Here is a 27,802-nt window from a genome sequence, read left to right as displayed (position 1 = left end):
TCCCTGGATTGGGAAGATCCCCTGGAGAAGGAAATGGCAACCCACTCCAGTATTCTTGCCTGGAGAATCCCATGGACAGAGGAGCCTGGTGGGCTACAGTCCATGGGGTCGCAAAGAGTCGGACACGACTGAGCGACTTCACTTCACTTCAGTAGCTTTATTGAGATAATTCACATGCCATACATATCACCCATTCCATATGCAATTCAGTGGGTTTTCGTATATTCACAGAGTTGTATAGTCATCAACACAGCTGATTTCAGAACATATTTCACCACCCCATAAAGAAATCCTGACCCATTAGCAAGCACTCCCCATTTTCCTCCAACAGTCCCTGACCCCAACGCTAGCAGTCTACTTTCTTTCTCTATGACTTGCCTATTCTAGATATTTTATGTAAATGTAATCATATAATATGTGATCCTTTGTGACTGGCTTCCTCTAGTTGGCATGTCTTTAAGGTTGACCCATGTTGTAACGTGAATCAGTATTTCATTCCGTTTTATGACTGAATAAAAATATTACATCGTATGAAAATATTTTGACATGTTCATCATGGATAAATGTCAGTGGGCTTTTGGGTTGTTTCTTTAAAAAAATGTTTTGACATTGGAGTATAGTTGATTTACAGTGTTGTGTCTATTTCAGGTGTATGGCAAAGCAAATCACTTACACATATATCCACTCTTTTTTAGAATCTTTTCCTATGTAGGCCACAACAGAGTATCGAGCAGAGTTCCCTGTACTATACAGTAGCTTCTTATTAGCTGGTTGTTTCTTCTTTTCTTCTTTTATGAATAATGCTCTTGTGAACATTTGTTGACAAGTTTTTACGTGGACTTATGTTTTAATTTCTCTTGGCAAGAAATACCTAGGTTTGAAATTGCTGGGTCCGAATATTTGCATTTTAAAAGAGGATTCTTCTGGAGCCATTGAGGCTTACTCCGAAGGAATGAATGAACTCTAAGCCGGTGGCAACCCTGGCTCTGTGACACCTGGGTGGGGAAAGAAACTCCTGGGCAGAGGAACTGCTCAAGTTCAGTGACTGCCTGTTCCTTTCACTCATAAGCTCTGCCACAAGCTCAGCCCGTAAATTCCTCCTCACACCATTCCATCTCCCCCATTCGTTGCCAAGTTCTTACCTTTAGGAGCACTACGGCGGCGGCCGAGGATGTCTCCAAGCGTGCCGGGAATTTGGGGAATGCTGGGCTCTGTGGGAGGATCTGAGAGGGGAGGCTTGCGGAGCCACCAGGCATTGGGCGCCAGCGTTTGCACATACTTCTCGCAGGTGGGAGTGGTGGGGTGGAGTGTGCACCCAGATGGTTTCGGTTCCATACACATGTACTCAGAGCAGGTGGGACAAGCTTCCTCGCCTGCTGGTAATTATGGTATGTGCCTCTTTGGGTCACGATTCAGTCTTGTGAAATACCTTTGTCTCCTGGGGTGGGGAGGTTTAGTTGAGGGAACAAGTATGTGCCAGGGAGACTCTTGGCCCAGATTGAAGCCTGGCCAACAGGGGCAGGAAGAGGAAAAGAAAATAGAGAGGAAGGAAAAGGAAATGGTCTTCTAGGGCTTGGGGGCAAAGAAAGCAAAAATCACAAAGCAAGGTAATCAGAGACTGGAGAAGGGCAGGGGGTGCCAGGGAACTGGGGATTCCAGGCTGTCTGGGCACAAGGTGGGTTTCCTAAAGGAAGATTGGCTGAGCCAAAGGGTGTCTTCCTCAGAATTGAGAGTTCCGGAGCCCACCTCCCTCTCACTGCTGGCCCCTGTGTTTTGCTGTGCCAGTGGTCCAGAGAATGAGAACAGCTGCCCCGGTTTAGGGTGCCACCCTAAGTCCCTTTTTCTCATTCCACCTCCTAATCACCTTGTTCAGCTCTCTGCATGGAGCTTGTCCAGCCCATGCCTTTGGGCAGGGAACCAGACAAAAAGCAAACAGCTGTTTTGTTGGTTACTCTGTGGGGAGGAGCAGGAATGCAACAAAGGGCCAGCTCTGACCGAGAGAGAGCCCTGCAAGCGGGAGGACAAGAGTGCCCTGGGAGACCTGGGAGCCAAGTGGGTTAGGAGTCTCGGCCGGGAGAGAGGGGTCCCCCAGTCGCTGCACCTGGCCTCTGACTTTTCTGGGGCTTTCCTCGACCTGACCTCTTGGGAACCATTGTTTCAAGAGGCTGGCTATTTCCATTTCTCAGAAGGGAAACATTGAGGTGGCTGCTTGAGAGACCACGGACATTCCAAGTGGAAACAGGGAACAGGGTCAAGGGACAAGATGGTGGAGGAGTGGCTTATAGGGTATGGATAAATTAAGGATGCTGGTTTCCAGCTGAGGGGCAGTCTTACTCAGAGGCCCTGACTCTCACCTGCCATTCAGTCCTCATGGCCCTCGTAGCAGCCTGGGGAGTGGGAGCTGGGGAGACATATTTTCCCATGGATCTTTCCACTATTCACGTGAGCCTGAGGTGTCAGAACCTCTGGGGCCTCCCTGTTTATCTCCCTATCACTGTTCCTTAGTGTCTTGATCTCTAAGCCCTTAGCTATGTGTTTACCCCCTCCCCGCTCTGAGGAGTGAGTCACAGCTGGAGATTTGTTTGAACAGAGTGGAGAGGCTGCCTATAATTTAGAGGTGGCTGGGCTTCTCCCCAAGAATGTTTATGAGGTTAGAGGCTGCTTACCTTGTGATTAGCTCTGTTCCTTTTTCCCTAGAGAAGATGGCTCCCCTTCCTATCTTGCTGTTCAGAGAGTCCCCAGAGGGGACCCCCCTGCTAAATATTTTGGGGTATTCCTAAAGCTCCCTGAGGCCCGCTCACAGCCCTGGGGTCCCTCCAGCCCCAGAAACCAGTGGCACCAAATAGAGAGGGGCCTGGGTTTTCCTCCTTGGCTATGGTTTGGGGTTGTGGGGTGAAGTCTGTGGTCTCACAGACTGGATCCTCTGGTTCTGGAGGATGAAGTGCCAGAAAGAACCCTAGATTTATTCATAGGCTCCTTTTATTTTTTTATTGTATAAGGCGCACGGGCTTAGTTGCTCCATGGCGTGTGGGATCTTCCTGGACCAGGGATAGAACCCGAGTCTCCTGCATTGGCAGGCGGATTCTTTACCATTGAGCCACCAGGGAAACCTTCACAGGCTCCTTTTAGACAGTTGGTTTCACCTACTCCCCTCCCTTGAAGTTTTCCTAGAGCTCCTTGGGAAAGTCAATGCTGCCTCACTTTTGGGAAGTGATTTATGGTTTGCAAAGTACTTTCACACTGTTTCTAAACATCTCCTACCTACTTGCCTAAAGTACAGGCAAGGTAGGTATTACCCCCTATTTTGCAGATGGGAAATTTCCCAGAGAGATAAAATGATTTGCTCAAGGATTAGTAGGTGCCATTTGTACTCAAACCCTGCCTCTGTCTCGAAGTTTAGTACTTTTTCTTTCCTTCTCTTTCTTTTATATATTTTATATAGGAATGTCACACAAATACATTTTTGTTGCAGACATTTAAAACGCTATAGAAGTATTGATATATGAACTGAAAGTCCCTTTACTCCTCTGACTTTTTCTGTGTGTTCAGTCATGTCCAACTCTTTGTGACCCCACGGACTGTGGCCTGCCAGATTCCTCTGTCCATGGGAGTTTTCAAGCAAGTGGAGAGGGTTGCCATTTCCTCCTCCAGGGGATCTTCCCAACCCAGGGATCAAACCCGAATCTCCTGTGTTGCAGGCAGATTCTTTACCACTGAGTAGACTTTTTCTAGCTTAGTGTGTATGAGTTCAGTGCTTTTCTGTTGTGCTTACTTTCAAGAAATGTCAGTGTGGCATGGTGGTTAGGAGTGCAGACTCTGGAATCACAGGGCCTGGGTTTGAATCCTGACTCTTCTTACTAATTATGTGACCTTGGGCAAGATACTTATGTGACTCAGTTTTCTCATCTATAAAATGGGGATTTATACCTAACATATAGTTGTCTTGTGAGGATTAAATGAGTTAATACCTATAAAGCACTTAGACCCAGTAGGGCTGAGCATGTAGTATTCGCTTTATTTAGGAGTTAACAGTTACTAATACTCTGAACATATATATGCACTTAAGTAAATAGGAGGTCATATTTTATGAATTAAAGTGTGACTTGCTTTTTTCACTTACTATGCCTTTTTAATACTTATGTGGCTGCATCTGGCCTTAGTTGTAGCCTGGGATCTTCGCTGCATCACGTGGGACCTTTGTTTCGGCGCACAGCCTCTCTGGCTGCAGTGCATGTAGTCTCTGTTTGTGGCGTGCAGCCTTCCTAGTTGTGGCGCTGGGCTCCAGAGCACATGGGCTTCTGTAGTTGCAGTGTACAGACTTCGTTGCTTCATGGCATGGGATCTTAGTTCCCCGACCAGGGATCTAACCTGCATCCCCTGCATTGCAAGGTGGATTCTTAACTACTGGACCACCAGGGAAATCCCTCACTTAATAAATCTTGGAGGTCTTTTCCTGTCAACTTGCAGAGGTTTACTTATCAGCAGTGTAGTATTTCATAGCATGGATATTACCATACTTAATTCACTCACTCGAGACTATTTATGCTGTTTCCAGGCCTTTAAGTATTGTAAAGAGGATTGCAGTTAACGTTTTTACACACATATCTTTGGGTAAATGTGCGTGGATTTTCATAGGGCATATTCCTAAAAGTGGAATTAGTCAAGGGTTTAAAAAAGTATGCACTCTTAATATTGGCCAAAGTGAAGTGAAGTCGCTCAGTCGTGTCCGACTCTTTGCGACCCCATGGACTGTAGCCTATGAGGCTCCTCCATCCATGGGATTTTCCAGGCAAGAGTGCTGGAGTGGATTGCCATTTTCTTCTCCAGGGGATCTTCCCAACCCAGGAATCGAACCCAGGTCTCCCGCATTGCAGCCAGACACTTTACTGTCTGAGCCACCAGGGAAGCCCATTGACTTCTTTTTTTTTTTTTTTTTTTTTTTTTTTTAATTTTATTTTATTTTATTTTTCTAATTTTAAAATCTTTAATTCTTACATGTGTTCCCAAACATGAATCCCCCTCCCACCTCCCTCCCCATAACATCTCTGTGGGTCATCCCCATGCACCAGCCCCAAGCATGCTGTATCCTGCGTCAGACATAGACTAGCGATTCAATTCTTACATGATAGTATACATGATAGAATGCCATTCTCCCAAATCATCCCACCCTCTCCCTCTCCCTCTGAGTCCAAAAGTCTGTTATAGACAGCTGCGTCTTTTTTCCTGTCTTGCATACAGGGTCGTCATTGCCATCTTTCTAAATTCCATATATATGTGTTAGTATACTGTATTGGTGTTTTTCTTTCTGGCTTACTTCACTCTGTATAATCGGCTCCAGTTTCGTCCATCTCATCAGAACTGATTCAAATGAATTCTTTTTAACGGCTGAGTAATACTCCATTGTGTATATGTACCACAGCTTTCTTATCCATTCATCTGCTGAGGGACATCTAGGTTGTTTCCATGTCCTGGCTATTATAATCAGTGCTGCGATGAACATTGGGGTACATGTGTCTCTTTCAATTCTGGTTTCCTCGGTGTATATGCCCAGCAGTGGGATTGCTGGGTCATAAGGGAGTTCTATTTGCAATTTTTTAAGGAATCTCCACACTATTCTCCATAGTGGCTGTACTAGTTTGCATTCCCACCAACAGTGTAGGAGGGTTCCCTTTTCTCCACACCCTCTCCAGCATTTATTGCTTGCAGATTTTTGGATCGCAGCCATTCTGACTGGTGTGAAGTGGTACCTCATTGTGGTTTTGATTTGCATTTCTCTAATAATGAGTGATGTTGAGCATCTTTTCATGTGTTTGTTAGCCATCCGTATGTCTTCTTTGGAGAAATGTCTATTTAGTTCTTTGGCCCATTTTTTGATTGGGTCATTTATTTTTCTGGAATTGAGCTGCACCATTGACTTCTAAAAATACTTTTATAATCTCTGATGATATACATGTGAAATTAGTCTTTTTTCCTGCATCCTCACCAATCCTAGGTATTATCAGTATCTTTAAAATTTGCCATTCACTTGATCTAAAAATGATATTTCTTCAGGATTTACTCACTCACTTTACTGAAAAGCAAGAAAGGATACCTTTGTATATGGGAAGTTGTTTTTTTTTTTCCTGTCACACCATGTGGCATGCGGGATTTTAATTCCCTGATGCCCAGGGATCGAACTCATGCCCGTGCCCCTGCAGTGGAAGCACAGAGTCTTCATCACTAGACCACCAGAAAAGTCCCTATACGGGAAGTTTTAAAACATAGCAAATAAAATGGTCACCTGTCTACTGAACAGCCACCTTCAGAAACAGAACATTACCAATACTTTGAAGCTCCCTGGGGTCCCTTATGGATCCTAACCCTTCTGCTTCCTCCACAGAATTTTGGAATTTTGTGTTTTTATATTTTTGCTTATTATTATACTTTTACTACATATGCGAGTAATGTATTGCTTAGTTTGATGTGTTTTGAACTTTGTATACATGGTATCATCTGTATTCTACGGCTTACTTTTTTGCATAATATTAATTTTGAGATTCTTCATGTCGATGCATGTAGCTGTAGTTCATTTATTTTCACAGCTGAATATACTGGTTCGTTGTATTACTGTGACAGAGTTTATTCATCCATTTCCTTGTCAGTGCACCATTTGGGTTGTTTACAGTGTTTTCCCACTGCAAGCAGTGCTGCTGTGAGCGTACTTCTATGTGTCTTATCTTACACTTTTCAAATCAAAATTTAATGAAATTCCCCCCAAATGATAACTCATTTTAATCTTTGCATTTCCTTTATTACTGGACTTCCCTGGTGGCGCAGACGGTTAAGCGTCTGTCTACAATGTGGGAGACCCGGGTTCGATCCCTGGGTCAGGAAGATCCCTTGGAGAAGGAAATGGCAATCCACTCCAGCACTCTTGCCTGGAAAATCCCATGGACAGAGGAGCCTGGTAGGCTACAGTACATGGGGTTGCAAAGAGTCGGACATGACTGAGCGACTTCACTTTCACTTTATTACTGGTAATGTTGAGCATCTTTTATATATTTTTTAGCCATTTGTATTTCTGTTTTAAATTTATTTATTTATTCATTTATTTATTTGTTGGCTGTGCTGGGTCTTCATTGCTGCCCATGGGCTTTCTCTAGTTGCAGCAAGCAGGGGCTACTCTTTAGCTGTGTGCATGGACTTCTCATTGCAGTGGCTTCTCCTGTGGGAGAGCACAGGCTCTTGGGTGCCTGGACTCAGTAGTTGCCGTACACGGGCTTCAGTAGTTGTGGTTCATGGACTCTAGAGCACGGGCTCAGTAGTTGTGGCGCACGGGCTAAGTTGCTCTGCAGCATGTGAAATCTTCCCGGACTAGGGATTGAACCCATGTCTTTACTGGCAGGCTAATTCTTAACCACTAGACCACAAGAGTAGTCCCTGTAGTTTTTCTTAGTGTTGCCTTTCTTGGTCTTTGCTCATTTTTTCTCTTGTTTCCCCCCTTTTCATGTCTGCTTTTTTCCAGTGTTCCGTACCGCTTCTCTAAACTGAGGAGTCTAATGTTCTCAAAAGAAAAGGAATTGGGAAGATCCCACATATTCTTTGACGTGCCTACTCTAAGCAAGGCACTGTGCTAAATAAGCCATCAAGGTCTTCAGGAGCTTATGATTTTATCGGGGAGAAGAGTGAATAAGTAGTGATGAAGGAATGGGGCCTGTGTTACAGTGTAGGGTATGTAGGATGCAGTGGGTGCAGGAGCAGGCTCTGACAGAGGGGTGCTGGGGTGGGACTGTTAGAGCAGAGCCTTAAGGTTGAGTGCAGTTCTCCAAGGAGGCAAGGGAGGGGAAGGGAATCTCAGAGGAGAAAACGACGGGCACACCTTTGGGGAGGTGGAAACATGTACTACATTGGAAGGCTCATCAACAGAAATTTGGATTTGGGTGCTTTGGTACAGTTGGATCAGGAAAGTTTGGAATAGCTCGTGTCGGGTACAGGTGAGGTCCTAGTGGGAGTCAAGACATTATGTGATGCAGACAGTGATAATAGGTCTGATCATAAGGGAATTTTAATGCTATGATGAGCAGTTTTTAATTTTTTTGTTTGCTTTTAAAAAAGGCATACATTTATGTATGTATGCAATAACATACATACATAAATGTACAATCAAGTAATTTTCACAAACTGGACACTAACCGTCACCCAGATCAAGAAACAAATCATTACCAGTACCAGGGAGTCCCCTTCTAGTTATTACCTACCCTCTGTCCTCTCGGGTAACCACAGTCCTGACTTCTGAAAGCATCCTTAATTTTGCTTGCTTTTATGCTTTTTGTAGAAATGGAATCATACGGTATGCTTTATTGTCTGACTTCTTTTGCTTAACCTATCTAAAAACATCTCCATAACATATCCATGTTGCATGTCCATTAGTTCCTTCTTTTCCACTGTTGTGCAGTGTTCTGTTGTGTGGATGGCTATGTCACAATTAATCCATTCTACTCCAAAACATTGCTAATTTTGGCTATTGTGAAAAATGCTACTATGAACATTCTAGCGTGTGTATTTTATGGGGAAAGTATATGTGCATTTCTATTGAGTCGATAACCAGGGGTAGAATTGCTGTGTTATAGGATGCTTATACAGAGAAGACAATGGCACCCCGCTCCAGTACTTTCATCTGGAAAATCCCATGGACGGAGGAGCCTGGGAGGCTGTAGTCCACGGGGTCTCGAAGAGTCAGACACGACTGAGCGACTTCACTTTCACTTTTCACTTTCATGCATTGGAGAAGGAAATGGCAACCCACTCCAGTGTTCTTGCCTGGAGAATCCCAGGGATGGGGGAGCCTGGTGGGCTGCTGTCTACGGGGTCGCACAGAGTATCGGACATGACTGAAGCAATTTAGCAGCAGCAGCAGCAGGATGCTTATAAGATTGAAGACAGGAGGAGAAGGGGACAACAGAGGATGAGATGGTTGGATGGCATCACCGACTCGATGGACATGAGTTTCAGTAAACTCCAGAAGCTGGTGATGGAGAGGGAGGCCTCGCATGCTGCAGTCCACGGGGTTGCAGAGAGTCAGACACGACTGAGCGACTGGACTGAGGGTGTCATTCATGTGTTCATCTGTGGTAGATACTTCCAAAGTGATTGTGATTGATTGTAATAATGAGCAAACCCTCCATCAGTGTATGAGAGTTCTGATTGTTCTACAGCCCCTAACACTTGGTTGTTTTTTTTTTAACCCGTCATTCTGATGGGTATTTTGTGGTATTGCCTTGTGATGTTAGTTCCTAGTTCTTTGATGACATGGCTAATGAGATAGAACCCTTTTCATATGTTTTATTGGCTATGTGAATATCCTCTTCTGTGATGATTCTATTGAAGTGCTTTGCTCATTTTTGTTTTGGGCACCACTCTTTCTCCCCTTCATGTTCCCTCCCTCCCCTTCTTTCTTCCTTTAAATATGCAATTTATTTTGAAATAATTTTAGGTTTACAGAAAAGTTGCAAAGATAATACTCATATACTCTTCACCCAATTTTCTCCAATGCTAGCATCTTATGAAACCATGGCACATTTGTCATAACTAAGAAATTTTTAATTGATATAATATTGGTTAACTAAATTGTAGACTTTAATTGGATTTCACTAATGTCCTTTTTCTGATCCAGGATTCAGTCCAGGAGATCATGTTGTTTTTTGTCTTATAGGAATTCTTAATGTATTCTGAATATCCTTTGTCAGATAGTCATAGAATGAATGTCTTCTACTCTGTGGGCTGTCATGCACTCTCTTAATGGTGTCTTCTGATGAATGAAAGTTCAAAATTTTAATATAGTCCAATTTATCAATTTTTTACAAGAAGTATTTTTTAATGCTATGTTTATGAAAAATTTTGCCTTTGTCAAGGCCATAAAAATGTTCTGAAAGAAAGAAAGTGAAGTTGCTTAGTTGTGTCCAACTCTTTGTGACCCCATAGACTATAGCCTGCCAGGCTCCTCCGTCCATGGGCTTTTCCAGGCAAGAATACCAGAGTGGGTTGCCATTTCCTCCTCCAGATCTTCCTGACCCAAGGATCCAACCCGGATTTCCCACATTGCAGGCAGACTCTTTATCGTCTGAGCCACTAGGGAATCCTAAAAAAAAAAATTCTATAAAGACCTTTATTTTTCTGGGAATTCCCTGGTGGTTCAGTGGCTAAGACTCTGCTCTCCCAATACAGGGGGCCTGGGTTTGATCCCTGATCAGGAAACTAGATCCCATGTGTCACAACTAAGACCCAGTGCAGGCAAATGAATAAAAATTAAAAGAACCTTTATTTTTCTGCTTTTCACATTTACATCTGCAGTCCACTCAGAATTAATGTTTGTATATAGTATGAAGTAGGAATTAATATGCATTTTTTCCCATAACAAGGCATGTTTACTTTAACCTATATGCTTATGGAAAATATTTTAAGGAGGAGCATTGTCATATTTTGAGGAACTGGCATTTTTGTATGTCTATGTGTATTAGTCACTGTGTTCTCACTTAAATGTTGTACTGTCCATCTTACCAACTAGTAAAGTAAGGCTGAGGGAGAGTAAAATTAATACATGCAACAGATGAAAGTCAGAGCTAATGTTTGGGCCAAGGTCTAACTGTTCTAAATGCTATTCTTTTTCTGCAAAGAAGGTGGAAAATCAGTTTGGGCTTGAGGGATAATGGACTAGGCCACAGGCCTGGTGGTGATTTGGGTACTGTTTGTTATGTATGTATCATTTCATTCTATGGAAGTAAAATATATTTTCTAAAATAAAAAATAAGTATATGAAAAATAAAATGAAAGATTTTGATCATATCCTACACTGAAGTTGGGGGTCAGTTAGGCTGAATAAATTAGTCTGATCTATTCATGGAGTATTAGTACTAATGGTCATTAAAAGCCAATTTTGAAGAATGCTTAATGTGATGGAAATTAATGATGAAATATTAAAGGGGGGAAAAGCAAGTATCTAACTGTATATAGTAGTATGCCTTTCAAAAATGTGCATAGAAAAATTGTAAGGAATACATTTTAATAGTGGCTATTTTAGAGTAGTAGGATAAGAATTACTTATTTCCTTCATTATTTCTTTAATTTTTATCTCTGTAGGTATTTTTTTAACAGTTGTAGATTCACGTGCAGTTATAAGAAATAATAGGGATCTTTTGCATTTACTTGGCATTCCTCAGTAGTAACATCTTACAAAACCATAACGCACCGTCACAGCCAGGATAGTGCCATCAATGCAGTCAAGATACAGACTATTTCCATCACTACAAAGATACTTCAGGTTGCCATTTTAGAGTCACACCCACTTCCATTCCACCTCCTTCTTCTCCCTAACTCTTGAACCCCTTTGCCTGTTCTCTGTTTCTGTAATTTTGTCATTTCGAGGCTATTAGATTCATGGAATCATATAGGATGTAACCTTTTGTGATTGGCTTCTTTCATTTAGTTTAGTTCTTGGGAAATTGGTGTTGCCTGCGTCAGTAATTAGTTCCTTTTTATTGCTGAATAGTAAGCATTCCATAATATGGCCTTCATAGTTTGTTTAATCATTCACTTACTGAAGGGCATCTGGGTTGTTTCTGGTTTTGGGGTATTACAATTAAAGCTGCTATGAGCATTAGCATGCAAGTTTTTAAAAAATATTTATTTTTAATTGGAGGATAATTGCTTTACAATACTGTGTTGGTTTCTGCCATACATCAACATGAATCAGCCATTGGTATACAGATGTCCCCTCCCTCTTAAACCTTCCTCCCACCTCCCACCTCAAGTGTGCAATTTTTTGTGTGAACATAAGTCTACACTTCTTTGGGATAAATGCCCAGGAGTATAATTCCTGGGTCGTATGGTGATTGTATAGTTTTTAAAGAAGTTCCAAACCATTTTTCAGATGGCTGTGTCACTTTATACTCCCACCAGCAACGTGTGCGTGATCCGGTTTCTCTGCAGGCTTGCCAGCCTTTGGTGCTGTGGTCTTTGTTTTAGCCGTTCTAATAGGTGTGTGATGATATCTCACTGTGGTTTTAATTTGCCTTTCCCTAATGACCAATGATGTTGAACATCTTTTTACATGCTTATTTGCCACCCATATATTTTCTTCAGTGAAATATCTTTTCATGTCTTTTACCCATGTTCTAACAAAATGTTAGGGAATAAAATCTTTGTATTTATGAGAGATATTGGTTTGTAGTTTTTTTTGTTTTTGTTTTCTTTTTAAAATTGTCTTGGGTCTTGGTGCCACAATAAGATTAGCTTCATAAAATGAATTTGAAAGTGTCCCTCCTCTTATTTTCTGGATGAGATTATGTAGAAATAGTATTGGTGCTAATTTTTAAAATACTTCATAGACTTCTCCAATGGAGTCACCTGGGCCCGGATATTTCTTCTTAGAGAACTTTTTGTTTTGGCTGTGCCACGTGGCTTGTGGGATGTCAGTTCCCCAACCAGGGACTGAACCCAGGCCATGGCGGTGAAAGCCTGGACTCCTAATGACTAGGTCACCATGGAACTCCTCTGAGAATTTTAAAATTATGATTTTAATTTCCTTAATAGTTATAAGGCTATTCATATTACCTTTGTCGTATTAGATGAAGAACTTCAATAGTTCATTTTTTTTGAATAATTGATTTATTTTTCCAAATTGTCAAATTTATGCTCATAGAGTTGTTCATAGTATTACCTTATACTTTTAATACCTCCAAGTTCTGTAGAAATATTGTGTTTCATTCCTGATATTGGTATTTATGTCTCTCTCTTTTATTCTTTGTCAGTCTTATTTGAAGTTATGAATTTTATTGATCCTTTCAAAGAATAGCTCTTTGTTTCATTGGTTTTTCTCTATTGTTGTTCTGTGTTAAATATTATTTATCCATGCTCTTATTTTATTAAGTCCTTTTCCCTGCTTGCTTTGAGTTTTAGTTTGTTTTTTTTCTAAATTCTTGTAGTGGGAGCTTAAATGATTGATTTGAGACTTTCTTTTCATCTAATGGCAACCCACTCCAGTACCCTTGCCGGGAAAGTCCCATGGACAGAGAAGCCTGGTAGGCTACAGTCCATGGGGTCGCAAAGGGTTGGACATGACTGAGCGACTTCACTTTCACTTTCACTTTCATCTAATACATATATTTAGTGCTATGAATTTCCCTCTCTTTAGAGGGAGTTTAGAGAATTTCTCTCACTTTCCCTCTCTAAAGAACTACTTTAGCTATATCTCACAAAATTTGATGTTTTGCTTTTTCATTTTCATTCAGTTCAGCGATTTTTAAAAATTTCCTTTGAGAGTGTCTTTTTGACCCAAAGATTATTTTTAAAAGTATATTGTTTAGTTTCCTAGTGTTTGGAAAATTTCCCATTAACCTTCTGTTATTTATTTCTAGTTTGAATCCATTGTGGTCATATAACATACCCTGTATGATTTCAGTTCTTTCAAATTTGTTGAGATTTTCCATAGTCCAGATTATGGTCTGTCTTGGTATATGTTCCATAGATCCATGAAAACAATGTGTATTCTGCTGCTGTTGGGTAGAGTATTCTATAAATGTTGATTAGATCTTGTTGGTTGATGGTGTTGTTGAGTTCTTATATATTCTTGCTAATTTCCCCCACCCCAATTGTTCTGTTAGTTGTTGAGAGATAGGTATTGAAGTCTCTAACTACAATTGTGGATTTGTGTACTTGTTCTGTCAGTTTTTGTTTCACATATTTTGCAGCTTGGTGTTTGGTGAATATACTTTTGGGATTGCTCTGTCTTCTTTGTGGATTATATTACATAATGTCCTTTCTATTTATGGCAATTCTCTTTGCTCTGAAGTCTACTTTATCTGATATTAACATAGCACTCTTGCTTTCCTTTGATTAATATTTGCATAATATATCTTTTCCCATTCTTTTACTTCAACCAGTCTATATTTTTATATTTTAAGTATTGAATATGTTCCTTATTGACAGCATGTAATGAGTCATTTTAAAACGTCTATTCTGCCAATCTGCTTTTTATTTTTTGGTTGTGGTTGTACAGCTTACTGGATCTTAGTTCCCCAGTCAGGCAGGGGTCTAACCTGGAGGAAAGTATGTAGTCCTAACCATTGGACCAGCAGGGAATTCCTGCCGATCTGTATTTAAGTGATGTATTTAGACTGTGTGCATTTAGTGTAATTATTGGTATGGTAAGCCTGCTATTTTATTTTTGTTTGTTGTTTGTTTTCTCTGTCTTTCAGCCATTATTTCTTTCAGCAGGTTGAGTACTTCTTCAACTTTCTTTCTTGTCTCCAACTGAGATTCTGATGACATGAATAGAGGAGATGACCCTCTCAAGGCCCAAATCCAGACTAGTCGTCTGTGCTCTTCCAGTTAAAATGCCGTGGCTGAACCCGGGACATGGCAGTGAAAGCATCAAATCCTAACCATTGGACCATCAGGGAATTCCCGAGACTATGCTTTAATCAAAGTGCATGTCTGTGTACTGGGGAAAAGAGTTAGCAGCCACTTTGGCTATTTTGGGCTTCACTGGTGGTTCAGTTGGTAAAGAATCCGCTTGCAGTGCGGGATACCTGGGTTCGATCCCTGGGTTGGGAAGATCCCCTGGAGAAGGGAATGGCTGCCCACTCCTGTTTTCTGGCCTGGAGAATTCCATGGACTGTATACTCCTTGGGGTCACAAAGTCAGACACAACTGAGTGACTTTCACTTTCACTTGGCTATTTTGAAATCATTTCTTCTTCCTTTTGTAATGTTCTCTTGACCTAGATGTCATGGAACACTCACTATGCATTCAGAAAAGGCTTACCTTTGTTAGGGGCTGTGGCAGGCAGCTGCCCACAAGGAGTTAACAGCTAGAAGTGATCTTCTCACAAATCAGTGAGAGGCACTTGCCACCAGAGGCCTTGTGAAGCCGAGGGAGCACAGGGAAGGCAGTATGTGTTTCCCGCAGGATGTAGGGAAGTGTCATGGAAGGTGTGGCAATTGAATGAAAACTCTTGAGGTGCCCCTGGTGAAAATGAGAAGATAGAACATTTAGGCAAAGGAAATTAAGAGAGTGAAGTTACTAAAGTAGGAAAGCATGGGGCATTTTGGACCAGGGGCAATGAAGACCAGTGACAGCAGAGGCAAGTTGACTCAGATTGTAGAGAGCCTTAAATGCCACACTAAGGGTCTGGCTTTATTTGGTAGGAATTAAGTGTTTTTGTAAAAGCTAGCTACATTGCCAGGTTTGGTAAATCTTAAGGGCCATGTGGGAGTGTCTTCAATCTTTCTTATATCTGGGCTTGTTCCAAGAAGTAGGAAGAGGCTAATATTTGAATACTTTCCTCCTATGTGGCTTCCCCAACGGCTCTGCTGGGAAAGAATCCACCTGCAGTGCCGCAGACACAAGAGACTTGGGCTCCATCCCTGGGTTAGTAAGGTCCCTGGAGAAGGAAACAGCAACCCAGTCCAGTATTCTTGCCTGGAGAATCCCATGGAGAGAGGAGCCTAGCGGGCTATAGTCCATGCGGTCTCAAAGAGTCAGACATGACCGAGTGACTAAGCACGCACTCTTATGTGGCAGAGAACAACCTCCATATATTTTCAGTTAATCTTAAACAAAAAAGCTCTCAGCTGGATGGTAGCTTCCCTGGTGGCTCAGAGGTTAAAGCGTCTGCCTGCAATGCAGGTGACCTGGGTTCGATCCCTGGGTCGGGAAGTTACCCTGGAGAAGGAAATGGCAACCCACTCCAGTATTCTTGCCTGGAGAATCCCAAGGACGGAGGAGCCTGGTGGGCTACAGTTCACGGGTTGGCAAAGAGTCGGACACGACTGAGTGACTTCACTTCAGGGTAAACACAGTCCATCTGATTACAGAGACTGATTACTTCTGCACCCATTTGTTCTTTCTTGTGTAGGAAGATCTGATGCCTCCCAGAGAAGCTTTTCCCAGCCTTCTGGGCAGAGTCTATTCTTTCTTCCTCCTGTTGCTCCATCAGATATTTGGAAGGTTAGGAGGATTCCTCAAAACTGTTAAGAGTTCAGTTAAGCTCAGTCACTCAGTCATGTTTGACTCTTTGTGACCCCATGAACCGCAGCACGCCAGGACTCCCTGTCCATCACCAACTCCCAGAATTTACCCAAACTCATGTCCATTGAGTTGGTGATGCCATCTAGCCATCTTATCCTCTGTCGTCCCCTTCTCTTCCTGCCTTCAATCTTTCCCAACATCAGGGTCTTTTCAAATGAGTCAGCTCTTCACATCAGGTGGCCAAAGTATTGCTGTTTCAGCTTCAACATCAGTCCTTCCAATGAACACCCAGGACTGATTTCCTTTAGGATGGACTGGGTGGATCTCCTTGCAGTCCAAGGGACTCTCAAGAGTCTTCTCCAACCCCACAGTTCAAAAGCATCAATTTTTCGGTGCTCAGCTTTCTTTATAATTCAACTCTCACATGCATATACAACTAGTGGAAAAACCATAGCCTTGACTAGATGGACCTTTGTTGACAAAGTAATGTCTCTGCTTTTTAATATGCTGTCTAGGTTGATCATAACTTTCCTTCCAAGGAGTAAGCATCTTTTAATTTCATGGCTGAAATCACCATCTGCAGTGATTTTGGAGCCCCCAAAATATAAAGTCAGCCACTGTTTCCACTGTTTCCCCATCTATTTCCCATGAAGTGATGGAACCAGATGCCATGATCTTCGTTTTCTTAATGTTGAGCTTTAAGCCAACTTTTTCACTCTCCTCTTTCACTTTCATCAAGAGGCTCTTTTCTTCTTCACTTTCTGCCATAAGGGTGGTGTCATCTGCATATCTGAGGTTATTGATATTTCTCCCAGCAATCTTGATTCCAGCTTGTGCTTCATCCAGCCCAGCATTTCTCATGATGTACTCTGCATGGAAGTTAAATAAGCAGGGTGACAATATACAGCCTTGACGTACTCCTTTTCCTATTTGGAACCAGTCTGTTGTTCCATATCCAGTTCTAACTGCTGGTTTCTGACCTGCATACAGGTTTCTCAAGAGGCAGGTCAGGGGGTCTGGTATTCCCATCTCTTTCAGAATTTTCCACAGTTTATTGTGATCCACACAGTCAAAGGCTTTGGCATAGTCAATAAAGCAGAAATAGATGTTTTTCTGGAACTCTCTTGCTTTTTCAATGACCCAGCGGATGTTGGCAGTTTGATCTCTGGTTCTTCTGCCTTTTCTAAAACCATCTTGAACATCTGGAAGTTCACGGTTCACATATTGCTGAAGCCTGACTTGGAGAATTTTGAGCATTACTTTACTAGCGTGTGAGATGAATGCAATTGTGTGGTAGTTTGAACATTCTTTGGTATTGCCTTTCTTTGTGATTGGATTGAAAACGGACCTTTTCTAGTCCTGTGGCCACTGCTGAGTTTTCCAAATGTGCTGGCATATTGAGTGCAGCACTTTGACAGCATCATCTTTCAGGATTTGAAATAGCTCAACTGGAATTCCATCACCTCCACTATCTTTGTTCATAGTGATACTTCCTAAGGCCCACTTGACTTCATATCCCAGGATGTCTGGCTCTAGGTGAGTGATCACACCATCGTGATTATCTGGGTCGTGAAGATCTTTTTTGTACAGTTCTTCTGTGTATTCTTGCCACCTCTTCTTAATATCTTCTGCTTCTGTTAAGTCCAGACCATTTCTCTCCTTTATCGAGCCCATCTTTGCATGAAATGTTCCCTTGGTATCTCTAATTTTCTTGAAGACAGCTCTAGTCTTTCCTAGTCTATTGTTTTCCTCTATTTCTTTGCATTGATTGCTGAGGAAGGCTTTCTTATCTCTCCTTGCTATTCTTTGGAACTCTGGATTCAAATGGGTATGTTGCTGCTGCTGCTGCTGCTAAGTCACTTCAGTTGTGTCCGACTCTGTGCGACCCCATAGACAGCAGCCCACCAGGCTCCCCCATCCCTGGGATCCTCCAGGCAAGAACACTGGAGTGGGTTGCCATTTCTTTCTCCAATGCATGAAACTGAAAAGTGAAAGTGAATTTGCTCAGTTGTGTCCGACTCTTCGCGACCCCGTGGACTGGAGCCCACCAGGCTTCTCCGTCGATGAGATTTTCCAGGCAAGAGTACTGGAGTGTGGTGCCATTGCCTTCTCTGTCAAATGGGTATTTCTTTCCTTTTCTCCTTTGCTTTTCGCTTCCCTTCTTTTCACAGCTATTTGTAAGGCCTCCCCAGACAGCCATTTTGCTGTTTTGCATTTCTTTTTCTTGGGGATGGTTTTGATCCCTGTCTTCCATACAATGTCACGAACCTCCATCCATAGTTCATCAGGCACTCTATCTATCAGATGTAGGCCCTTAAATCTTTTCTCACTTCCACTGTATAATCATAAGGAATTTGATTTAGGTCACACCTGAATGATCTAGTGGTTTTCCCCACTTTCTTCAATTTAAGTCTGAATTTGGCAATAAGAAGTTCATGATCTGAGCCACAGTCAGCTCCCGGTCTTGTTTTTGCTGACTGTATAGAGCTTCTCCATCTTTGGCTGCAAAGAATATAATCAGTTGGATTTCGGTGTTGATCATCTGGTGATGTCCATGTGTAGAGTCTTCTCTTGTGTTGTTGGAAGAGGGTGTTTGCTATGACCAGTGCGTTCTCTTGGCAAAACTCTGTTAGCCTTTGTCCTGCTTCATTCTGTACTCCAGGGCCAAATTTGCCTGTTACTCCAGGTATTTCTTGACTTCTTACTTTTGCATTCTAGTCCCCTATAATGAAAAGGACATCTTTTTCGGGTGTTAGTTCTAGAAGGTTTTGTAGGTGTTCATAAAACCGTTCAACTTCAGCTTCTTCAGCATTACTGGTTGGGGCATAGACTTGGATAAGTGTGATATAGAATGGTTTGCCTTGGAGACGAACAGAGATCATTCTGTTGTTTTTGAGATTGCATCCAAGTACTGCATTTTGGACTCTTTTGTTGACCATGATGGCTATTCCATTTCTTTTAAGGGATTCCTGCCCACATATTGGTCATCTGAGTTAAATTCACCCATTGCAGTCCATTTTAGTTAGCTGATTCCTAGAATGTTGACGTTCACTCTTGCCATCTCCTGTTTGACCACTTCCAGTTTGCCTTGATTCATGGACCTAACATTCCAGGTTCCTATGCAATATTGCTCTTTACAGCATTGGACCTTGCTTCTATCACCAGTCATATCCACAACTGGGTGTTGTTTTTGCTTTGGCTCCATCCCTTCATTCTTTCTGGAGTTATTTCTCCACTGATCTCCAGTAGCATATTGGGCACCTATTGACCTGGAGAGTTCCTCTTTCAGTATCTTTTCATTTTGCCTTTTCATACTGTTCATGGGGTTCTCAAGGCAAGAATACTGAAGTGGTTTGCCATTCCCTTCTCCAGTGGACCACATTCTGTCAGACCTCGCCACCATGACCCCTCTGTCTTAGGTGGGCCCACACAGTTTGGCTTAGTTTCCTTGAGTCAGACAAGCTGTGGTCTGTGTGATCAGATTGGCTAGTTGTCTGTGATTGTGGTTTCAGTCTGTCTGCCCTCTGATGCCCTCTCTCAGCGCCTACCGTCTTACTGGGGTTTCTCTTATCTTGGATGTGGGGTGTCTCTTCACGGCTGCTCCAGCTAAGTGCAGCCGCTGCTCCATTCTTTCTTCCTCCTGTCGCTCCATCAGGTATTTGGAAGGTTAGGAGGATTCCTCAAAACTGTTAAGAGTAAGATGGGATTTATACTTCTGGACCTCATGGCAGGATATGACCAGATGACCTGAAAGTCACTATTGTCTTGGCTAGTTCAGCACCCATCTTCCCATCTAGCTGCGAGAGGCATGTACTCCTCTTTTATGCTGTTACAATATCAAATATGGAAGGAGGCTTAGAGATACTTCGTTCCAGCCTTATTTTTCCAGTGAGATCCACAGATCCAGAATCGCTAAGCCTCTTGTCTGCCTGTGCGTGTTACACGGGTTCCTGGCAGGGTTTGGTGCATTCTGCCCTGCTGATCCTCTCTCATGTTATCTCCCCAGATCTCCAGCCCCCCACTTTTCCCTCTTCTTGCATGTTTTCCCCCTCAGGCTTTCTGTTTTCCTCACAATGAAAAGAAGGTCTTTAAGTTACGAAAGAACACCTGCTTCTTCCTTTGAAATTAGGCTGATCTATTGTATTGCCTGCTTTCTTCTGGATAATTTCTGTGTGGCTCATAGAAATAAGGGTTTGGATTCAGGTACCTTCCTATGATTTGGTTCAGGAAAGATATCCTAGTCTTGCAAAGGGAATCAGTAATTTCCTGGGTGGATGTCAGGTACATAAATTCTGAACTGGGGATGACCAATCCAGGGATGCCTTCCAAACAGTGGGGAAAGGAGAGCACACACAATGTGCTGTGTAAAGAACACTGTCAGAGTCCCTGGAGACATCCTCATCACCCAAGAGTGAACTGACCTTGGGCAAGCTGATGTACCTCTCCAGACCTCAGCTTTTCTTGCCTATGAAATGGCAATAATAAAACCCACTGTACAGGACTGGCAAAACTGCACATGTACTGGTAGCAGACTGTAAAGGTGAGAGATTATTGTTGCTGTGATTGTCATTATTAGGGCAGCGTGGACGTGCTCAGGCTGACTCTCCAGAGTGAACTGACAGGAGATGAACTTGAACGCATAGCCCAGAAGGTATCGAGGTTGCTGGTGGAGCGAGGCCCCCTCATCTCCGCCAGTTCTCCTTCCTTGCTGCTGACCTCTCGGCCCAGTGCTGGCTGGAACCATCTCCTCTGCTGCCTGGGAGCATCTCCTTTCAGACACAGCCATCCGACCTCAGCATCGTGCCTTGCTTTGGGGATGTAGAGGCCCCCATTACAATTAAAACTAACCTGCAATTTCAACTAATTCTCCCCATCCTGTGTTCTTGCTGCTGCTGCATTCATCCTGTGGCTTTGGGTTGAGGTTCTGAGATGAATTTTTGGCGGGAAACATTGGACTAACCCTTCAAGTCTTTTGAGCAGCAGTTCTGCATTGGTTGAGGGGCAGAGGTTCAGCGCCGGTCGTATGGTTTCTGATCCACTTTTCTTTCTCTCTCCCTGGCAGGCGGGCAGGAAGACCTATGCCATGGTGTCCAGCCGCTCAACTAGTCATGCTCTGGCCTCAGAACTGGTGGAGTCCAATGATGGACACGAAGAGATCATTAAGGTAGGCTTAGCTCCCCTCCACGGTTTCTCCCTCCTCTCTTTTTCCCTGCAGGCAGAGGAGAGGAAGCGGCTGCCTTCACCAAAGGGCCCTTGTGGTTTGACTGGGAAGAACCAGATCTGTGATGCTGGGTCTTGGCTGTCTGTCTCCTGGAAAGATCTTAATTAACACCAGGAGACCACAGTCAGGCTGTAGTGGCTCTAGTGCCACCTGGCACTCGGCAGGGGAATGGATGAGATGACCTTTCAGGGTGCTTATCTACTGTCTGTATTCATTTCAGCTGCTAAAAGCTGTGGAGACAGGTAGAAAGTGTGTTTACGGAACTTGTTATTTTTAATTAAAATAATTTATGTTTAATTAAGGCAATTAAAACAATTTTAAAAAATTAAAAGTTTCTTTCCTAAAAACAACTTTTTGAGATGTAATTCACATACCATACAGTTAACTCAGTTAAAGTGTACAGTTCAGTAGTGGTTTTTAATATATTCACAGAGTTGTGCGGCCATCACCACTACTAATTTCAGGACTTTTTCAGTCACTCCTTGTAGCCCCTGGTGATCACCACAGTCTATCAGTACCTTCTGTCTCTGTGGATTTGCCCTTTCTAGACATTTCATATGGGCCTCCTTGGTGCCTCAGAGGTTAAAGCATCTGCCTGCAACGTGGGAGACCTGGGTTCGATCCCTGGGTCGAGAAGATCCCCTGGAGAAGGAAATGGCAACCCACTCCAGTATTCTTGCCTGGAAAATCCCATGGACGGAGGAGCGTGGTGGGCTACAGTCCACAGGGTCACAAAGGGTTGGACACGACTGAGTGACTTCACTTCACTTCAGACATTTTATATAAACGGAATCACAGCACAACATGTGGCCTTTTGTGTCTGGCTTCTTTCACTTAGCAGAGTATTTCAGGGATCAGCCATATTGTAACATACATCAGTATTCACTGCTTTTAATGGCTAAATCATATTCCCTTGAATGAATATATTATATTTTGTTACCCATTCATAAATTGATGGGCATTTGGGTTGTTTCCACTCTCTTGCTTTTATGAATAATGCTGCTTTGAATATTCATGTACAAGTTTTTAGGTGAACATGTGTTTTCAATTCTCTTGATATATACCTAGCAGTAGTGAAATTGCTAGGTCATATGGTAATTCTATATTTATATTTAATCTTTTGAGAAACTACCAGACATTTTTCCAAAGTGTCTGCTCTATTTTGTATTCCCACCAGTTATATATGTGGGTTTCAATTTCTGTATATCCTCATTAACACTTGTTATTATCCATTTTTTTGATTATTGCCATCCTAGTGGATGTGAAGTGGTGTCCTATGGTGGTTTTAATTTGCATTTCCCTAATGGCATCTTTTCATGTGCTTATTGCCTGTTTGTATATCTTCTTTGGAAAAATATTTATTCAGATCCTTTGCTCTTTAAAAATCCAATTGTGCTTTAATTGTTACAGTATAAGGGTTCTTTTATATATTCCAGATAGTAAGTGCTTCTCAGATAAATGTTTTGGAAAAAATTTTTAATTTTTTCCCATTCTGTGGTTTTTTTTTTTTTTTTTTTGCTTGCTTGATGAGGTCCTTTGAAACAGAAAATTTTAATTTGTTAAAATCCAATTTATATATATTTTTTGTTTTGTTACTGTGCTTTTGGTATTGTATCTAAGAAGACTTTGCCTAACCAAAGGTCACAAAGACTTATCCCCATACTTTCTTCAGAGAGTTATAGTTTTAGCTCTTATGCATAGGTCTATAATCCATTTGGGTTAATTTTTGTGTATGATGTGACTTCATTCTTTTGCACATGATGTCCATTTTTACCAGCCTCGGTTGTTGAAAAGACTGTTACTTGGCACACTTGTCAAAAATCAGTTGACAAAAATCAGAGTATGTAATTATTATTTCTGGACACTTTATATACCATTGATCTACATGTCTATCCTATATCAGCCCCACGCTGTCTTGACTTCTATACCTTTGTAGTAGTTTTGTTTTTTTTCAAGAATGTTTTAGCTATTTAGGGTCCTTGGCATTTCCATATGAATTTTAGGATTAGTTTGTCAGTTTCTGCAAAGAAACCAACTTGGCTCTTGATAAGAATTGTGTTGAATTTGTAGTTCAATTTGGGGAGTATTGCCTTCTTAGCAATATTAAGTTTTCTAATCCATGAAAGTAGGATGTTTGTTCACTTTTTAAGGTCTTCTCTTATTTCCTGTTCTGTAATTTCTTGCCTCTGTTATGTTCTATAATTTTCAGAATGCAGGTTTTGAACTTTGTTAAATTTATTTCTAGATTTTTTTTCTTTTGGATTGTTCATTGCTATTAATAGTGTATAGAAATACAACTTTTTTTCATATATTGTGCTTGTATCCTACAACCTTGCTGAATTCATTAATTTGTTCTAATAGTTTTTTTATTGAATTCCTTAGGTTATTCTGTAGACATGATCTTGTTATCTATGAATAGTTTTACCCTATCCAATCTGTATACTTTCAATTTTTTTTATTCAAAGTCATTACATGGCCTTTACGTGGCCATTACATTACTACCCCATAATTCTATTAATATAATCATTGTTAACATTTTATTGTGTATCCTCTCAGACATTTTCCTATACATTTATATTTTTAAAAAATTGTATTGTATATTTATACTACAATTTTCTTGCCTCCAGGGATTCCCTGGTGGCTCAGACTGTAAAGCATCTATCTGCCCACAATGCCGGAAACCCGGGTTCGATCCCTGGGTCAGGAAAATCCCCTGGAGAAGGCAATGGCAACCCACTCCAGTACTCTTGCCTGGAAAATCCCATGGACAGAGGAGCCTGGTAGGCCGTAGCCCATGAGGTCGCCAAGAGTCGGACGCGACTGAGTGACTTCACTTCCACTTTCACTTTGCTTGCCTCCCTTTAACGGTAGTTTGTAATAGCTTCTGTATCCATAAATGACTTCATAGTATTCTATTATACACATACCCTATAATTTCTTTAATCCCCTATTGTTGAACATTTTGTCTATTTCTACTTTTTGCAGCCATAAATGATATTTTGTCAAGTATATATATTACTAACTTGTATATGTGTTTTATAGTATGAATAATAAAGAAATATTTTCTCAGTTGTAAAAAATTCAAGCATGGTATACAGAGAAAAATGTGTAAATCCCCTTTACAATCCCCTTTTCATGAGTTTACATGTTTGTATGTAAGTATTTATACGAGTTTATAGCTAAATTTATTTCATTAGGATAAATTTCCAGAAATAGCTTTGATAGGTCAAATATAGTTTTAAGTCTTCTGATCAGAACCACCAAACTACCACCCAGAAAGGTGGTGACAATTTACCCTCCCACCAGCAGTGTGAGATTCGGACACGACTGAGCCACTGAACTGAACGGCAGTGTATGAGGCTACCTGTGTGGAGTTAATTTAACTGGAGCTTTCTTTTCTTTTTCTAAAATTTTTATTGAAGTATAGCTGATTTATAATGATGTGTTAGTTTCAGCAAAGTGATTCAGTTAGAGATACATTTTTCAGATTCTTTTCCCTTATAGATTATTACAGAATATTGAGTACAGCTCCCTGTGCTATATAGTAGGTCCCTGTTGTTTATCTGTTTTATATATACTAGTGTGTATATGGAGAAGGCGATGGCACCCCACTCCAGTACTCTTGCCTGGAAAATGCCATGGACAGAGGAGCCTGGGAGGCTGCAGTCCATGGGGTCACGAAGAGTCGGACACGACTGAGCAACTTCACTTTCACTTTTCACTTTCATGCATTGGAGAAGGAAATGGCAACCCACTCCAGTGTTCTGGAGAATTCCAGGGACGGGGGAGCCTGGTGGGCTGCCGTCTATGGGGTTGCACAGAGTCGGACACGACTAAAGCAACTTAGCAGCAGCAGCAGCAGCAGTTTGTATATGTTAATCCCAACCTCCTAGTTTATCCTTCCCTCCTTCTCCTTTGCTAACCATAAGTTTGTTTTCTATCTGCAGGTCAATTTCTGTATTGTATATAAATTCATTTGTATCATTTTGTTTTTCTAATTCTCACATGTAAGTGATCTCGTGATATTTTTCCGGCTTACTCCACTTCGTATAATCTCTAGGTTCATCCATGTTGCTGCAAATGGCATTATTTCATCCTTTTTTATGACCGAGTCATATTTTACTCTGTGTGTGTGTGTGTGTGTGTGTGTGTGTGTGTGTGTACCTAGCACCTCCTTTTCCCCCCAATTTTTATGTATTTATTTAGCTGTGGCTGTGCTGGGTCTTTGTTGCTACTTGGGCTTCTCTCTAGTTGTGGCAGGCGGGGGCTACTCTCTAGTGCAGTGCGTGGGATTCTCATTGCGGTGTCTTCCCTGTCGTGGAGCACAGGCTCTATATGTGAGGGCTTCAGTAGTTGTGGCGCATGAGCTTAGTTGCTCCGTGGCACGTGGGATCTTCCCGGATCAGGAATTAAACCCGTGTCTCCTGAATTAGCTGGCAGATTCTTTACCACTGAGCCATCAGTGAAGGCCCTGTACCACATCTTCCGTATCCATTCATCTGTCAATGGACATTTAGATTACTTCCACTGGAGATTTCTTAATTAGTGTTGTTTTCCTTATTTCAGGTGTACTTGAAGGGGAGGTCTGGAGACAAGATGATCCATGAGAAGAATATTAACCAGCTAAAGAGTGAGGTCCAGTATATCCAGGAGGTGGGCACCCCATCCCTTTGTGGAAATGACCAAAGTCGTTTCTCTAAACCTCACATTTTTTGGCTCCCTTCTTTCATAGGTTCTGATTTTCTCCCTTCTGCTTCCTTCATATCTCCAAAGTGCCACCATGCCCCCTCATGTGTTAATATCATTTCTGACCCTTCCATTAATCAACAAATACTTATTAAGCACAATACACCTAGTGCTGTCCCCCAGTCATCCTATCTATAGTGCCAGCCTTGCTTCTTCACTTTTCTTAAGCCTTAACCAGTCTCGTATTTCTTCTTGGCACTTGTGGCCATAGCATATCCCGTTGGGTTGTGTGTCTCCCCAACTGGAAAGTTAAATACACTGAGGCAGGATTTTTTATTATTTTGTTGCTTCTGTAGGAGATACTGGACTATAGCCCCACTTGAATAGAGTCTCTGCTTTCCCAGCCAGTACTGAGAACAGTACTTGACTCATCGGAGTATGGGCTGGGAAAGGGCACAGAGGTGGGTGAGTTGTTGTGCTCTCTTTCCCGAAGCTAAAGCCTCTTGCCCTCTCCTCCCAGGCCAGAAACTGCTTGCAGAAGCTCCGGGAGGATATAAGTAGCAAGCTTGACAGAGATCCAGGAGATTCTGTCCATAAACAGGAGATACAGGTAATAAGAAATGGTCCATAGTCGGGTCCAAACTAAGGAGGTGGAGTTGTGCCATTTACCAATCACCCATGGGTTGCCAAATCTAATGCCAGTGCTGGGAAAGTTGAGAATACGGGTGATGCTGGCTTCTCTGAGCATTCACACCTTGTTAGGGCTGTCCAGAAGATGGACACTTGTAATCACACATGTCAGCCTATATACAACCACACCTGTCCCTAAAATATGTACAAAAGAAATTGAATTTATATCAATAAAATTATCATTCAATTAATGGCAAGCCATCTTGTCCATAGGGAGTCTGTGACCAATCTTCTTATAATACAAAGTCTTATAAAGCAGACAGTCACCTAGAAATCCAGACTTCTCGTAAGTTGATCTTGCTTAATTTGGTGATGCTTGTGGTGTAAATTGGAAGTCTTGGTCCTGGCCTGTTACTGTGTGTGTCTAGAGCTATCTCTACCCTAGCACAGGAAGCTTCTCCAGGTGAGAGTTCATCCTCCCACCCTCGTCTCTGTGCCCTCACACCCCAGCCCAGGGTCTGGGATACACAAAGTGAAAGTCTCTCAGTCGTGTCCGACTCTTTGCAACCCCATGGCCTATACAGTCCATGGAATTCTCCAGGCCAGAATACTGCAGAGGGTAGCTGTTCCCTTCTGAAGGGGATCTTCCCAACCCAGAGATCGAACCCAGGTCTCCCACATTGCAGGCGGATTCTTTGCCAGCTGAGCCACCAGGGATGCACAAGGTCATCCGTAAATGTTTGTTGGACCAAACTGATTGGAGAGTCCTTCTTGGCATGGATTGTCCTGGGATCCTGCTTTTTAGTCCTTCAAAAATTTGAGGATAGAAATGTCCCCAGGAGAGCAGAACTGTCTCTTCCATGAGTTCACCCTCATCCTCCCTTAGATTCTGGGCAGTGTCTCCTTCGTCTGCTTTCAGTTTGGGTGGGGTGGTCCTTCTCCAGTAGCCCCTGCCTTTGTTCTCCTAAGGGGAACAGTGACCTTGCAGCTAGAGCCAGCACAGTTACCCTTCGCCTTGGGGATGTGCCAGGCTCGTGTGGTGGACACCCCCTAATTCACTTTGCTTTGGCTCAAGGTAAGACTTTCACTGCCTGAGCTCACATCTAACTGGTGGGTGGTGCTTTGTTTTGTGATTGAAGAGCCTAATGTGCTCAGAGCCCAGAAGTCCAGGGCCGTTGTTTATATAAACCAGCAGTCATATGATGACTAATTAGGCTTTGGGTTGGAAAGAATGGCAGCAAATTCCGCTTCCCGTTTGAT

At 42.2% G+C, this 27,802-nt stretch overlaps 1 protein-coding gene across 3 annotated transcripts in view; it reads left to right on the top strand.

The window, feature by feature from the left end:
• TUFT1 (tuftelin 1) overlaps positions 1–27,802 on the top strand; it is a 48,710-nt gene that overhangs the window by 5,490 nt on the left and 15,418 nt on the right. The window contains exons 2-5 of one of the 3 annotated variants that reach the window (XM_052637258.1): positions 20,582–20,656; positions 21,068–21,169; positions 25,793–25,879; positions 26,433–26,522. In XM_052637258.1, the coding sequence (XP_052493218.1) occupies positions 20,582–20,656; positions 21,068–21,169; positions 25,793–25,879; positions 26,433–26,522 (354 nt within the window). The remainder of the gene's footprint in view (positions 1–20,581; positions 20,657–21,067; positions 21,170–25,792; positions 25,880–26,432; positions 26,523–27,802) is intronic. The other 2 variants (XM_052637260.1, XM_052637259.1) reach the window with 2 other exon arrangements.

This window comes from Budorcas taxicolor, chromosome 3, assembly GCF_023091745.1.
Source record: "Budorcas taxicolor isolate Tak-1 chromosome 3, Takin1.1, whole genome shotgun sequence".
Classification (NCBI taxonomy): domain Eukaryota; kingdom Metazoa; phylum Chordata; class Mammalia; order Artiodactyla; family Bovidae; genus Budorcas; species Budorcas taxicolor.
Note: the sequence above shows the minus strand (reverse complement) of the source record. Positions and strands in the feature narration are given on the sequence as shown.